This window comes from Diabrotica undecimpunctata, chromosome 2 (genome assembly GCF_040954645.1).
Source record: "Diabrotica undecimpunctata isolate CICGRU chromosome 2, icDiaUnde3, whole genome shotgun sequence".
NCBI lineage: Eukaryota > Metazoa > Arthropoda > Insecta > Coleoptera > Chrysomelidae > Diabrotica > Diabrotica undecimpunctata.
Genome location: NC_092804.1, coordinates 47,202,594 through 47,218,133, shown reverse-complemented (window position 1 = coordinate 47,218,133; position 15,540 = coordinate 47,202,594). Strand labels below are relative to the sequence as shown.

The 15,540-nt window shown below is 34.9% G+C and overlaps 1 protein-coding gene across 1 annotated transcript in view; it reads left to right on the top strand.

Moving 5' to 3' along the window:
• Nucleotides 1-653: 653 nt before the first annotated feature.
• The window catches only part of phr6-4 ((6-4)-photolyase), a 31,005-nt gene continuing 16,118 nt past the window's right edge, over nt 654-15,540 (top strand). The window contains exons 1-4 of the mRNA XM_072522806.1: nt 654-849; nt 8,054-8,303; nt 9,662-9,872; nt 12,860-13,100. Of these exons, the coding sequence (XP_072378907.1) occupies nt 8,113-8,303; nt 9,662-9,872; nt 12,860-13,100 (643 nt within the window). The 5' untranslated portion in view covers nt 654-849; nt 8,054-8,112. The remainder of the gene's footprint in view (nt 850-8,053; nt 8,304-9,661; nt 9,873-12,859; nt 13,101-15,540) is intronic.

Below are 15,540 nucleotides of genomic sequence, written 5' to 3'. Positions count from 1 at the left end.
AACACATAACTAATCAAACAGTATTAAAGATCATAAGCAGAGAATTAGAACAAATATCCTGCTACGAACGACGGGAAGATAGAAGGCGAAAGTGGAGTAGGTAGAAGAACAATGTCATGGCCTCGCAATGTCAGAGCTTGGTCGGGCATGAACATTGAACAGTTACTAAGAGCGGCACAGAATAGAGAAGATTTTAAACCTCTAGTTATGAAGTGCACCAAAAGAAGATAATTTTCAACGCGATATAAAAATTTTTGCGATATTTCCGGTTAGCCAATATAATTCAGCTATTATGTCGTAAAAACTATTTTTGATAACGCATATTCCATCATATATTTTATATAAAAATTATTATTATTCTGTATAAAAACATGTTTGCAAATAAAAAAAAAATGTAAATTACTACTTCTATTTTTGCAATCCCATTAATGAAATTACAGATTACAGAAATTAATGAGAGACCAAAATAACTCGTTGCAGAATATGAAATATTACGGGTACACTGTTGATAACAGATTAGTAAGCTTATAAATTCTAAAGGTTTATTGTATTTCGATTTAAATTACTCATATACCTCGTATACCATGCATTTTATTAAGTTACACACTAGGTGCAACGTGACTTGATCGGTCACATGACCCAGAAAACCAATCGGTAGCTTTCTCAATTACAGGTCACGTTGCAATTGTCGTGGACGATAGGAAAATTTTAAGTTTTCGACGAACGTTGTGAAGAGAGCGGGTTAGTGAAATCCATCTAATAAAATTTTTGGTGGTCGGTCATTAATTTTTCGTCTTTTATGGTGCTAAAAGTGTTTTAAACAGCAGTATTAGATCTTTCATTATATCGGTAAGTAAACCTAGTCGAGTTATAAACAAAAATAACCTTAATGTTATTATGAAACCAATGGATTTAAATCTATTAGCGTGTGGGAAAATTAAAAAGCTCAAAGTACATTAGCAATATCTCATAAAAGATTTTAAACATTTTGAAGTAAATTTTTTCAATAGTTTATTATGCTACTTAAATTTTACGTAATATTTAATTTTTGCCCTTCAAGCAATGCAGCAGTAATTCGAGAAAATTTTGACGAGAAGCTTTAAAAATTTTATATAACACAGAACACCAAGATATATTTTAACCAATAAAAAATAATATAAAAATAAACTTTTAATATAATATCGCTCTTTATTTTAAGTCTAAAATTTTTTAACCCTCTATTGTATGAGTTTTTTTATCGCTAACTTAACCGATGTAATATTATTATTTAGTTAATAACTGTTCATATAATTAGTAAACAAAATATTTCATAAAAATACACTACATTCTTTTAACAAAAAGAGTATGTGCCCATTTGGGAACAGTACGCAAAAAAATTGGATTGTTATAAAATCATCATAGATTATTAATCCATGTTATTACCTAAACTATGAAAAAGTATAAAAGAACTGCTTTTGGAATAAAAGTACAGATAAACATTGCCTGTTTCACAGTTAATTCTTGAATGTCGTTTACATTTTTCATTTTACATCTTTCTCCATTGATAGTCCATCCGGACCAATAAGAAAACTGATTCGTTTGTATATATATATATATATATATATATATATATATATATATATATAAATATATATATATATATATAAATATATATATATATATATATATATATATATATATATATATATATATATATATATATATATATATATATATATATATATATATGTTCGGAAAGATTTCCACGGTTAGTACAATTAAACATAGAGCTAAGATTAATACTATTATAAAAATTAATATTAAACTCACCAGTTTTCCGAGTTGAACCGCGTCGATATCCATTCTGATGTTTTGTTCAGGGCTTTCGAGGTCTCAGTCTCCCGAGAACCTAGACACTACTACACTCACTAGTCACTTCTAGTTCACTCACTAGTTCACTACTAGTTCAGTAGTAGTCAAAAACTAAATTTCCTTCGAGATAAACCACCTGACCTCTCAATCATGTCGTCTATGCGTACTCGCAGCATCCTTTCATACAGCTTACTGATGCATGGCAGAAGACAGATGGGGCGATACTTTTCCCTAGCTTTGGGAAGCAGTATTAACCTCGATGTCCTCCAAGGCTCAGGAAAGGTTTGTGCTTCCAGCAGTGCATTCATGTGTTCAAGAAGCCACGCAGGTTCCACCCGTCCTAGACCCTTCACCGCCTCAGGTGGTATCTGATCTAGTCCGGGGGACCTACGAGTCTTCAGTGAACCCAATGCCTCGATAAGTTCATCCATGGTAAAGGGTACAGCCCGCTCAGCTCCTTCATCCCTCCATGCACCATGACATCTGCCGTCCGGAAAGAGCATCTGCCGTCCGGAAAGAGCTCTCTTGTTACCTCAAACTTCTTGTCCATAGGCATTTCGTAAGGAGAATACGCATGGAACTTCTTCATGACGATCTTGTATCCCTGACCCCTGATGTCCTCATCAAGCTTTTCACACAACTCTTTCCAGTGTCTTCTTTTTTCTGCACGGATTTTCCTGTACAGTTCCCTCTTTCTTGCGCAGTACTCTTCTTCTATCTCCTCGATTACCTCAGGGTTGATTCCAGCTCTACCTCTTGCTCTTGTTAACCTTCTTCTCATTCCTATACATACATTTCTTAGTGCCTCGATGTCCGCATTCCCCCAATATGGCATCCTGTTGACATCTTGGCGACCAATCTTGCTTCCTTCCATCGCTTCTTTAATGACTCTCTCCAGGCTTTCCACTGTCGGTGATTGATCCTGCATTATGCTCACTCTCCAATTAAATAGCTCCTCGTATACTTTCCAGTCATTCCCATTGCCGCATCTGCCCACAGACGTTCCGGATGCACGGACCGTGTTAGTGGTCCCCGTTTAAGTTATCGAGAACTCAATGTACTGATGTTCAGTTCCAGTGTAGTCTGGCAAAACCTTCCAGCCTCTTGCTTTCGCCGCTATATCTTGTGTCGCCATGGTCACGTCGATGTACGTACCTGTACCTCTCCTAACAAACGTAGGTTCCAAACCTGTGTTCAGAAACACTAAGTCTAGAGCACCCACCCACTACAGTCGAAGTCTGTCTCTTTTAGAATCGATGTATGGAAAAACAGCATACAGAAGATGACACTCTTATATTTATTAGCAGCAAACAAAGTCGAACGGCAAGAATTGCGTATCCAAAGCTCAAGTTGGTTAATACCCTTATTTCTCCCATTTCCCATTTTTTGTAATAGATAGAAGTAAGATCAAAGCTTTCAAAATATGGGTCTACAGAAAAATTCTACGTGTGTAACATAAATTGATCTCTCAGGAAGGAAGGAAGCATTAAATGTAGAATTGTTTCGTGTAATAAAGATGTTTTAAAGACATTCTTTCCAGATTTGCGCCATCTGAAGATCTGAGTTATGAATTTGGTTGTTGATACAAAGATAAAATAGTCTTGACGTTTATTTGCTATTCTCTTCTTCATCACTTGTCATATCAGAATTATCCGACGTTGGCGATTACCATTGCGAAGGCTTCTCGATCTTCTGCCTCATGGAATAATAATTTGATATCTAACTCCATTCACGAATGTTTTTTAACCAAGAAACCTGTTTTCTTTCTACACCTCTACGGTCTTCTCTTCCATATTTCCATCCATATTTCCTATGCTTCAATTCTGTTCATATTTTATACTTTTAGTGTCCACATTTCTGCTCCATACAAAAGTACAGACCAAATATAGCACTTATAACATAACCATTCTTTGTCTTAGTCCTCGTTTTATTTCTATGTTTGGATCTAGTAGGTCTGTTATGATAGTTCTCAAATATATAATTTTGTGAACTTTTTCCACTTGGACTCCATTTACGACTAAAAATTAAAAATTTGGTTTTGTTTGAGTTTATTTTAATGCCCGTTTCTTCTCCTATTTCGTGAATACGATCAAGCAGACTTTGGGAACCTTCAATATTTTTTGATAGAATTACTGTATCGTCCGCGTATATAATAACATTAAGTAGTTCCCCGTTGATTTTGATTCCATATGGCTGTCTCTCAACTACTTTTTAAATAGCTGGTCTGAGTACACATTGAACAATATTGGGGACAAAATGCAACTTTGTCTGACTCCTCGTTGTATGGAGATTAAGTCAGTGTAATTGTCCCCAATTTTTACGATAGTAGTTTGATTTCAGTACAGATTTTTAATGACACGAATATCTTTGTCATCTATTTCTATATTTTTTAGCATCTGCATTAATTTTACATGATGTACTTTATCGAATGCCTTTTCTAAGTCCACCAAGCATGCAAATACATTTTTTCTTTGATCACGTCATTTTTGTAATAGGATATTTAGCGCAATAAGTGCTCCCCTAGTTCTCATAGCATTTTTGAAACCAAATTGGGTATCTTTGAGATCTTCTTCGCATTTGAGTCTAATTCTGTTGGAGAGTATTCTTAGAAAATACTTGTGGCTGATTAGGCTAATTAATCGATATTCTAAATATTTTCTAGGATTGTGTTTTTTAGGTATTGTAATAAAGATGGACTTGAACCAGTCTGCAAGAATCAATCCAGTTTTATATATTGCAATAAAAAGTTTTACTAGTGTTTTTATGTTATCTTCATCTATTAGCTTTAGCATATCAGTTGGTGTATCATCTGGACCACAAGCTTTCCTAATTTTAGCATTTTTTAAAGCGTGTTCTACCTCTGATTTCATAAGTTCTGGGCCGTCAGTACAATTTTGGTTTTTTTTTTTGAACCTATTCTCTATCCTTCCATTGTTGGATGTAGGTCTCCTCCAGTTCTCTCCATCTTTCCCTATTTTGAGCTGTTCTCTGCCATGTGGGACCTCCTTGTTTCTTGATGTCATCTTTCCACCTCATCTGTGGTCTGCCTCTTGATCTCTTTGCATTGTATGGACGCCACTTTCCGATGGCATTGTTCCATCGTCCGTCTTGGAGACGTTCACTGTGTCCAGCTCATTTCCATTTCAGTTTTGCTGCTTGTTCTATCGCGTCCACTGTCTTTGTTTTGGTTCTGATCCACTGGTTACGTTTTCCATCTCTAAGTGATATACCCAACATTTGTCTCTCCATCGCTCTTTGTGCCTTCCTTATCCTATCCAAATTGGTCTGTGTAAATGTCCATGTCTGAGCACCGGTATTATACAGGAGTTATATACCTTGCTTCGTAAGTATAGAGGGATTGTTTGATTGTTTAGAACGTAAGAAAGTTTGCCAAACGCTGCCCATCCCATTCTTACTCGTCTCGATATTTCGGCTGTTTGATTTTCTCTGTTAGCTCAGATTGCTTATCCTAGATAGATATACTCATTTACCTGTTCTATTTTTTCTGTTTGTATTTTTATTGCCTCTTGGTCTTCCGTGTCTCTCATTACTTTTGTTTTGTTGAAGTTAATTTTTAGGTCTTTTTGCAGTGATTTTTCATGAAGTTCATTGAGCATTAATTTTAGTTCTTGTCGTTCCGAGGAGATCAGGAGTATATCATCCGCATATCTAAGGTGATTTAGATACTTTCCGTTAATACATATTCCTTTGTTTTCCCAATCTGTTGATTTTATATCTTCGAAGGTCAAGGTAAACAGTTTAGGTGCAATTATATCGCCTTGTCGGACTCCTCGTTTAACAATTTTGGTAGGATTTGGTAATATTATTTCTGCCATCTTCAAACAACTCAGATATATACAGCTTTCATTCTCTTCTTATTTTGCTCTCATTTACAATAATTTTGTTGTTATTGTCAACTGGTATCGAGGGAACTCGTTTTTTAAATATGTTGCGTGTTTTTTTTTTACTTTTTTGTGCACATTGTAACAAAAAGGTCGTGCTTAGATATCCTCAATTTTCTCGCACCTTTCTCTCATCCATTTTTCTTTGGCTAATTTTATCTTTTATCGCTTTAATTCTTCTCTGTATATGTCTATATTCTGTTTTATCCGATTTTATAAGTCGACGTTATTCCATATAACGGTTTTTGGTTTTTGACTTCGTTTTAACCTTAGTTTAATATCTGCCACAAGGGGTTAGTGACGGATCCAATATCTATTCCTGGAAATGTAGTGACTTTTTGCCGGCATTTCGGAAGGCTCACTTGCAAGTATATAATCTATTTCATTTCTTGAAGACCCATGGTTGCTGCCATCATCAAATGGGGCTTTCCAAGTATCTAGTCGTCGCTTGGGTAGTTTATACCAAGTGTTTGCAATGGACATGTCGTTATCTTTACAGAATTCATACAACCTCTATCCTCGATCGTTAGGTTATCTAAGACCATAAGGACCTACAGTTTGACCTCGTCGATCTTCCCTAATTTTTGCATTGAAGTCGCCTATAATATACAAAATTTCTTGTTTATTAAGCTTATGCAAGGTATTTCCTATTTGCAGTCGGGGGTTTTGCATTGCGTAATAAACGCAATGCAAAATTGTAGAATAGACAGCAGATATATTAACTTAATAAAAGAAACTATGAACCAAGCTACAGCTACATACTACCTAAATGAAAATGAATACACGAACCCTGTACCATTAAACAGGGGAGTCAAACAGGGAGATACTTTATCACCCAAACTGTTCACCTTAGTTTTGGAGGACGTTTTTAAAAACCTAAATTGGAAATATAAGGGAATAAACATCAATGGCCGCTACCTCAGTAATCTACGATTTGCAGATGACATAATCCTGATAGCTACTGACCTACAAGAAATGCAAACCATGCTTTTAAAACTACATACCGAATCTTCTAAAATAGGACTGAAAACGAATTTAAACAAAACAAAAGTCATGCACTCCGAAGACACCGTGACAATAATAAACGATAAAGTTATAGAAAAAGTTGAAGAATATATATACTTAGGACAAAAAATAATACTAAATAGGGAAATTCAAACTGAAGAAATAAAAAGAAGAAGAAAGTTAGCTTGGGCAGCATTCGGTAAACTGAACTATATACTCAGAAATCAACTAATTCAATTACATCTTAGATCTAAAGTTTTTGATGCATGCATTATTTCGATATTAACTTATGCGGCACAAACATGGATAGTCACAAAAAACAATATGAATATACTTAGAGTCACTCAACACGCGATGGAAAGAGCAATACTAGGTATATCACTTAAGGACAAGAAAACAAACACATGGATAAGACAGAAAACCAAAGTCACCGATGTGGTGCAAAAATCATTAAAGTTGAAATGGGAATACGCTGGACATGTAGCTAGGAGCGATCTAAACAAATGGCACAGATCAATTTTAACCTGGAGACCATACCAACACAAAAGATCCAGAGGCAGACCTCCTATGAGATGGACAGATGATCTGAAAAGGACTGCCGCGAAAAATTGGCTACAAGTAGCGTAGAATAAAAAACAATGGAAAGGAAGACTTGAAGAGGCTTATGTTCAGATGTGGACGTGAATGGCTAGACGAAGAAGAAGAAGTATTTATTTGGAGTAATATTATTATTCCGAGACTGGTACGAAGTTGGTCACATATTTACTAAGTTCCGATGATACTAATATACTTAGACCATTTTTGTGTTGCGGATCTTCTGTGCTATTACCGGAATAATATAATACACTACCGTTCTTTTTTCTTTTTACATGTTTCTGACTCTGGCCATCTCAATTCGCTGATTCCCAGTAGATCTATTTTTATTCTTTTTATTTTGATATCGTATCATTTTGATAATTTTGAATATACGTAGAAATATTGTTTTTTTTTTGAAAAAAAAAACAAAATTTGTTTAATTTACTAATGTTTGTATTTTTGGAACGATTTCTGAAGTGGAAGTTGAAACGTCAATAAACTTACTTTAACCTTTAATTGTGGCTTATTCCCATTTAAATAGTAAATACGTAGAAAGTAACCAAGAAATATGAATATGAGTTTGATAGAGAATAGCTCTAAAATATTCCAAAACATATATTATCTGTAGTATACAAGCATATTTTTGTAGAAACCTTTAGTTATATTTTTAAAACTATATTAACTATTGTCTCCTATTGTTAAATGAAATTTCTTTTCAGATTTTAATTCCATGTGTCGTTTAATTCCAAAAACAATCATGGGTTTTGACATCAAGTAGATGAGTGGGAGTGTGTGCCACACATCCACCGGAAAGGAGAAACACACAGTACATTGGTTCCGTAAAGGCTTAAGATTGCACGATAATCCCTCGTTAAAAGAAGGACTGAAAGGAGCCAAAACGTTTCGGTGTGTTTTCGTCCTAGACCCTTGGTTCGCTGGTTCTTCCAGTGTTGGTATTAATAAATGGAGGTAAGTATTTATGTGTATTATTGACCTGTATATTAGTCTATTCGTATTATACTATTATACAAGCGTCACGTCTTGCCCAAATTTGTAAAGAAATTAAAAAATAAAAAGTTGATATACTAGGTCTTGGTACGACATAGTGGAATGAGAAGAACGAACACGTCAACGTGGATGTCGACCTGCTGATATACGCTAGTAAAGAGATGAAGGAAAAGATAAAAATATAGTAGGAATCATGTTTAGTAAAGCCACAAAAACTCTCTCATGAAATGGAAACAAATTTCAGAACTAATAATCACTCCAAGAAATAGGAACAAATTAAAACAGGTACCACTGATTCATTGCTATGCACCAACAGAACAAGTAAATAAATAAGAAGAAAAAGAGGCTTTCTACGAATGCCTTGAAGTCACATTAGAACAAATTAAAAGATACGATATAAAAGTAGTGGTGGGAGACCCAAGGTTGGCACCGACAACACTAACCTACGACACATTATGGGAAAGCATGGCACTGGTCAAAGAAATATCAACGGCGATCGCTTCATTGAACTGTGTGGCAACCATGACCTAATTATTTGGTCATTATTTTGGAGGATAATTATTGGAGGAACTTTGTTTCCACATAAAACAATCCAAAAAGTGTCATGGAAATCGCCACACCACAGTACTTACCGTCAAATCCACCATATCGCAATAAATAATCTGTGGAGAACATGTTTCTTAGGTGTCAGATCATGGGGAGGAACAGATACAGCCAGTGATTACTACTTAATTGTGGTCAAAATTAGTTTTAAGATAGATAAGAATAGGAAAGAATCGAACAGACCTTATGGAAAACAGTTTAATGTCGAGAAACTTCAAAACAACGAGACGAAAATATAATTCGTATGAGAAGCAAAGGACAAAAATAGGAAAATGGTTAGCAATGCCCTTGTGGAAACAAGTGAAAACATTTTCCGCCTAAAGGAATACGTCAAGAAAGAGTGGATTACCAGAGAAACTTAAAACAAAATAGAAAGCAGCACATTAATCTAAAACTACGAACACTAGATTTAAATATCTTTAAAAAAATAAATAATTTAGGAAAACTAATGGCCATAATAGGCGTTGAAATCGCAGCGTTGAATCAGATTCAACGCCTCCAAAGACTCCAAATACGCACAAATTTCAATATTAAAACAGAGTCAGCATTTGAAAAAGATCTTGTTTGCCATATTGAATGATATGTACATGTAACAAATTTTTTTTTATTTTTTGAACGCCTTTTCCTCTGAAGTCACATAAAAAACAATTAATGAACTAGAATATACTTATCCATTCATTTTACGGACATACATAATTATTAAATTTTAATTTTAGGTTTCTACTTCAATGTTTGGAAGACTTGGACCGTAATTTGAGAAAACTTAACTCGAGATTATTTGTAATCCGTGGTCAGCCGGCGGACGCTTTGCCGAAATTATTCAAAGAATGGGGAACGACGGCTCTCACGTTCGAAGAAGACCCTGAACCGTTTGGAAGAGTCAGAGATCACAACATTACGGCGTTATGTAACGAACTAGGAATAACGGTAAATTTAATAGTTTAAATTTATATATAAAAATTTTGAATATGATACATTCTACCTAATTAAAAAAGTGTTTTATGATATTGCAAAGTAACTGTATATAATATCTCGAGTTCTTTCATAATAAAATAGTTTCTTTCATACTAAAATAAGGAAGTTGTAAGCAAGTAAAACGTGGTTATTTTTTAAAAATATTAATAATTAATTTTTTATAATATACTCCTGCATAAAATTATGGCACTACTGCCTGTTTTGTTGATAAATGATAAATAAAGACAAATAGCAACAATAAAAGAAGAACTTAGTACAATATTTAACTTACACATTATTTAAATTTTATTATCTTCCTTTTTATTAAATGAGTATTTTTAACCAGTTTTTCGGTACAAATAATTAAAAAGATAACAAGAAAAGCAGAAGGGATGACAGTGACAACTTTATTATAGAGGCATCGCTGTGGCTGTGACAAACTCAGTAAAATCGGTGGTAAAATATACGGAAAAGTAAGTAATGGTCTTTTTCTTCTTCTTTTTATGTAGACATTACTGTCTCTTTTTAAATGTGCCTCCAGTAAGTTGTCGTTCCATCTTGTTCGTGGTCTTCCTACTGATCGTCTTCCTATTGGAGAACCGTCTCTTGCGGCTCTGTTTGCTCTATTCACTTGATTTTCGACTGAAGTTACGAGCTTTCCGTAGCTAGATAAATGTGATGTCTAGATATTTAAACTCCATTACTTGTTTTATTATCTGACCTTCCAACTCCAATTTATATCTTAGTAAATTTGCTGTTTGTTAACTATGCATTTTGTCTTTTTTGGGGAAATTAACATGTTAAATTTTCTGGCAGTTATATAAAATTGGTGCAGCATACGTTGTAAATCATCTTCACTTTGAAATTCTAGTATTGCGTCATCTGCATAGCAGATTATTTTAATTTGTTTTTCTCCCATTGGGTATCCTTTTTTAGCTCTTACCTTTTTTATTATTTCATCCATAATCAGGTTGAACAATAGAGGACTTAGTGAATCTCCCTGCCTTATCCCATTGCCAGCTTCAATAGAGTCGGTTAGGTCTTCTTCTACTTGTACTTTTATTAGGTTGTTTTGGTAGATATTTTCGATCATCTTGATTATTCATAGATGTATCTCTCTTGTGTAAAATAAGTGGATAACGTCCTTTAATTTGACCCGGTCAAATTCCTTCTCAAGGTCCAAGAAACGTAGATATGCCGGTTTGTTGTACTCTAATGATTTCTCTTGCACTTAATTCATTATAAACATAGCGTCAGTGCATGATCTTCCCGACCTAAAACCTTGTTGTTCTTCTGCTAGTATTATAATTTCATTCAGTTTATTTGCTACCACTCTGGTTGCAAATTTTAGTGTGGTGTTTAATAAATTAATTCCTCTGTAATTTTCTGGTTCCAATTTGTCTCCCCTTTTGATGAGAAGAAGAATTCTATTAGGATGCTTATATCAATTCTTGAGGACTTCTGTTTTATTTTATTATTTTTTGGATTAGTTCTAGTTATTTGGTCAGATCTGGTCCTACGTACTTTAGGAGTTCGTTCGGTATTCTGTCCTCTCTTGGTGATTTTCTATTTTTTAATTTTCTAAATTAAAGGTAGAATGGAAAATGAATAAAAGATATGGAAGCCCAAGAACAAGCGGCATTCAGGCAAGTAGATCAACTGTTGACCATTTATTCTGCCTTACACAGATTATTAAAAAGAAAGTTGGCATTGACTGGCAACGTACGACGTAATGCTATACATTTATTGTATGTAGACTTGAGAAAGGCATATGATAGTATCCCACAAAATAAACTATGGGAGCGTTGGAGAAAACAAATATAAATGTGAGTTTAATCCGGGCAACGAAACAAATGTATGCTAATTTTAAGGTAAGCGTAAAAATCTGAAATAGCCTATTCAAGAGATTCCAAAACAGCAAGGACCTCCACTTCTTGACGGCCAATACAACTTCACTTATTCAACCGATGGATGAAGGAATAATTTCTGCTTGTAAGAGAAATTATAGAAAAGAAGCTAAACGAAAAATTACAGCAAATATTTTATAACATGACGTCACGTCGTCAGCTAGTTCCAATGACATGACAAGAAAAATTTCATTCTCTCTGCTATTCATATGATGAACAAAAGTTTCATCTTTCAGTGCATATTTTCGAAAATTACATAAAAAATTGTTTAATGAAGTGCAAGTTTTTCAAAGAGGCAGAAACACGATAATAACTAGATATTGTACGCAGAACGCAGCGTGCAACTGCTGTACAAGCATACGTACGCGACGTAGGATGTAACGCTATACGCAGCGTACGGCGTTTATTCGAGACCACCGCCTTAATAATAAATAATGGATGCGGTATCCTATTGTACCCTAAACATATCGTGCAACTAGTGTACTGCCTAAGGCGGTGGAATCTAATAAACTCCATACGCCGCGTATAGCGTAATGGCCTACGTCGCGTCTGTATGCTATAAATAATAAATAATGGATGCGATCTTCAGCGTGCAACTGCTGTACAAATATACAGACGCTACGTATAGGGTTTATTGAAGGCCACCGCCTTATACATTTTAAAATTTTGTGATAGCTTTCTCGTTCCATTCCTTCATCCTGGAGCTGCATAATTGTATTTATGGATAAAAGTTCTTTTTGAATTATAAATCTTTTCTAAAAATAGCAAATATGTAAAAAAATGTGATAAAAACTCTAATTTCTTAACAATACCACTGAAAACCTGTAGAAATTAATTTATAGTGTAAAATTTCCTTGTAAAAATTTTGAATATCATCTTTAATATGAAACAATCTGAAGTCTGAATTTTTTAAAATATTAAAGGTGATGTAAATTTAAACATATCAGAATATCGGAAGTCATGATGTGTACAAAGTCTTAGCTTTGCCTCTTCAACAAGTTATATATCATAAAGCTTCTCAGCAAGTATCATAACATACATCCATATTTTCAGGTAGTACAGCACGTATCGCACACCCTTTACCATCTTCAACATATAATAGACAGAAATGGAGGAAAAGCGCCATTGACATATAATCAATTTTTGGCGATAATAGCTTCGATGGGTCCACCTCCTAAACCAGAACTACCAGTAAATGCTTCTGTTCTAAATGGAGCATGCACACCGCTCAGTGATGATCACGACGAAAAATATGGAGTTCCAACGCTTGAGGAGCTTGGTTTCGACACTGAAGGTGAGTCAATATACTAAGTATACATTTCATTTAGTTTATTTCACAGATATTTTTTGGTTAGGGACCGGAGACTCCCGCTTATATCCATGAAGTGTAAGTTTTCGATACAGATACTTAGAGGAAGAAGAATATAAAAATCACAGCAGAAAAAACAAAATGCAAGCAAGATTTTGCATAGCTTGGAGGACACAACCCAATATGCTATGGTTTTCTAATGTCACACGAATGTACGAGTACATCTGTACATGCCACTATTGTGCCTTCTCTGTACAGTTATGAAGATTTCCTGAAAATGTCTCAAACGTACTACATTTTTCGATCGCCTTCGTAGTGTTCCTCGACATGAATCTAGATAAAATCCAAATCTGGATATATCGGTAAATAAAAGTACAAGTACACAGTTATTTTCATTCCAACCTTGATATTCTCGACACCACTCTTATCTTGTAGTGTGGACTTCCTCTGAAAAAAGATGCGTATTTGAGTGGTCTTAGATAAAGTTTCTCTTCGGGGAGACGATTCCTTACAATATCTGTACCTATAGTGACGGAGAATAAAAAAACATTTTTATTGTTATTATTTTGATACCAAATAAAGCGTAATACTTGCTTAATGTCTTGGTGATCTAATAGCTATGTTTGTTAGATGGAGCATTCTCTGGCAAACTACTGAAACTGGTACTGCCAAAACACATGTCATGAATATTTATAATAATACAGATTTTGTGTAAATTTAAAAATATATTTTGTGTTTTGTTTACAAAATGATTCCATATCCTAACCACACTATGTTTAAAGTACAGTAGAACCTCGGTTAACCGATTTCCGGTTAACCGAGATTCCGAGTTAACCGAGGCCATCCCATTTTATAAATTTTAATGAGAAAGTATCACTTCCAAATAAACAAGCGATGTAAAGCTCCTTAACTTACCGCAACCGCAATACGTGCGCTGGAGTGGATACGTGGGAGTTCGTGTTTAGCCGACTGTACGGAACCGTCCGAGAGTCGGTCTCCCACAAGACGCCATCTTGTTTTACTGTACGTAGCAGTGGCAGTGCTTTGTTTACTCTTTCAAAAGCGTTTTTGTAGATCAGTGATCTGTTTTACTACTGTTAATAGCGTGTGTGTAATAAGTACAATGTGTGCTAAGCGCAAGCGTGTCGTTGTGTCCTTAGACATAAAACTAAACGCGATTCGTCGTCTTGACAAGGGCGAATCAATTAAAAGTGTAGCTACTGATTTGGGTGTTGGTGAGGTTACCGTAGGTGACTGGAGGAGGAAAAGGGCAGAGTTAGAAAAATGGGGAGCTCAGAGCCTAAATAGTGATTGCAATCCAGAGCGAAAAACTTTAAAGAAGTGTGAAGATGAAAAAACTTGTGAGGCATTATTCATATGGTTTTCGGAAATGAGAAGTAAGGGCAGTTCACTGAGTGGACCTATTTTACAGGCAAAAGCGGTAGGCCAAACCTTTTTCAAAAAAGGTTTGGCGATGGTGATGAACCCTTTACTGCTAGTTCTGGGTGATTAATGCGATGGAAGAACCGATGTGGAATTCGACAACTTAATATATCTAAGGAAAAACTTTCAGCAAATGTAACTGAAGTGCCTATTTTTTAAGAAAAAATTTCTAAATTGATTTTGAATGAGGGCCTTACATCAGATCAAGACTGTAACTGTGACGAAACAGGCCTGAATTTCAGAATGTTGCTGAGTAAAACCTTAGCTAGTCGGCAGAAAACATCGGCTCCTGGTTATAAGAAATGTAAAGATCGAGTTACAGTTCTAGCATGTGCTAATTTTGCAGGAAGTTTGAAATTAAAACCAGTCGTAATTGGTAAGCCTAAAAAGCCACGTGCTTTCAAAAACACTAATGTGGACACCTTCCCCAGCATATATAGGAATCAGAAAAACGCATGGTTGGACTCGCATATTTTGAAAAATTGGTTTTTTGATGATTTTGTTCCGATTGTTGAAGCTTTCCTGAAGAAAAAAATCTTCCTCAAAAGGCCATTCTTGTTCTTGACAACGCTCGATCTCATCCAGATGATGATGAACTAGTGAGCAATGGTATTAGAGCCATATTTTTACCACCTAATGTTACTTCCGTTATCCAGCCGCTTGATCAAGGTGTACTTCAAACTGTTAAACGAAATTACAAAAAGATACTGCCAAAAATGATACTGGAGAAATTAGAGGAAGGTCCAAGTGTCACTAATGCTCTAAAACTCATCACACTGAAAGATATTGTTTAACCTGTCGAATATTTTTTACAGAGTTATTGTACACATTTTACATTTCCTTAAACTTTAAATTCACAAACCAAAACTTATTTTATACACTTGATAAACTGCTGAACGCACGAAAAGCTAAATTATTTTTACAGTGAGGAATGTGATGAGCCCAGTGATCGGATCTCTCACACAGATGGCCTACGCTCTAT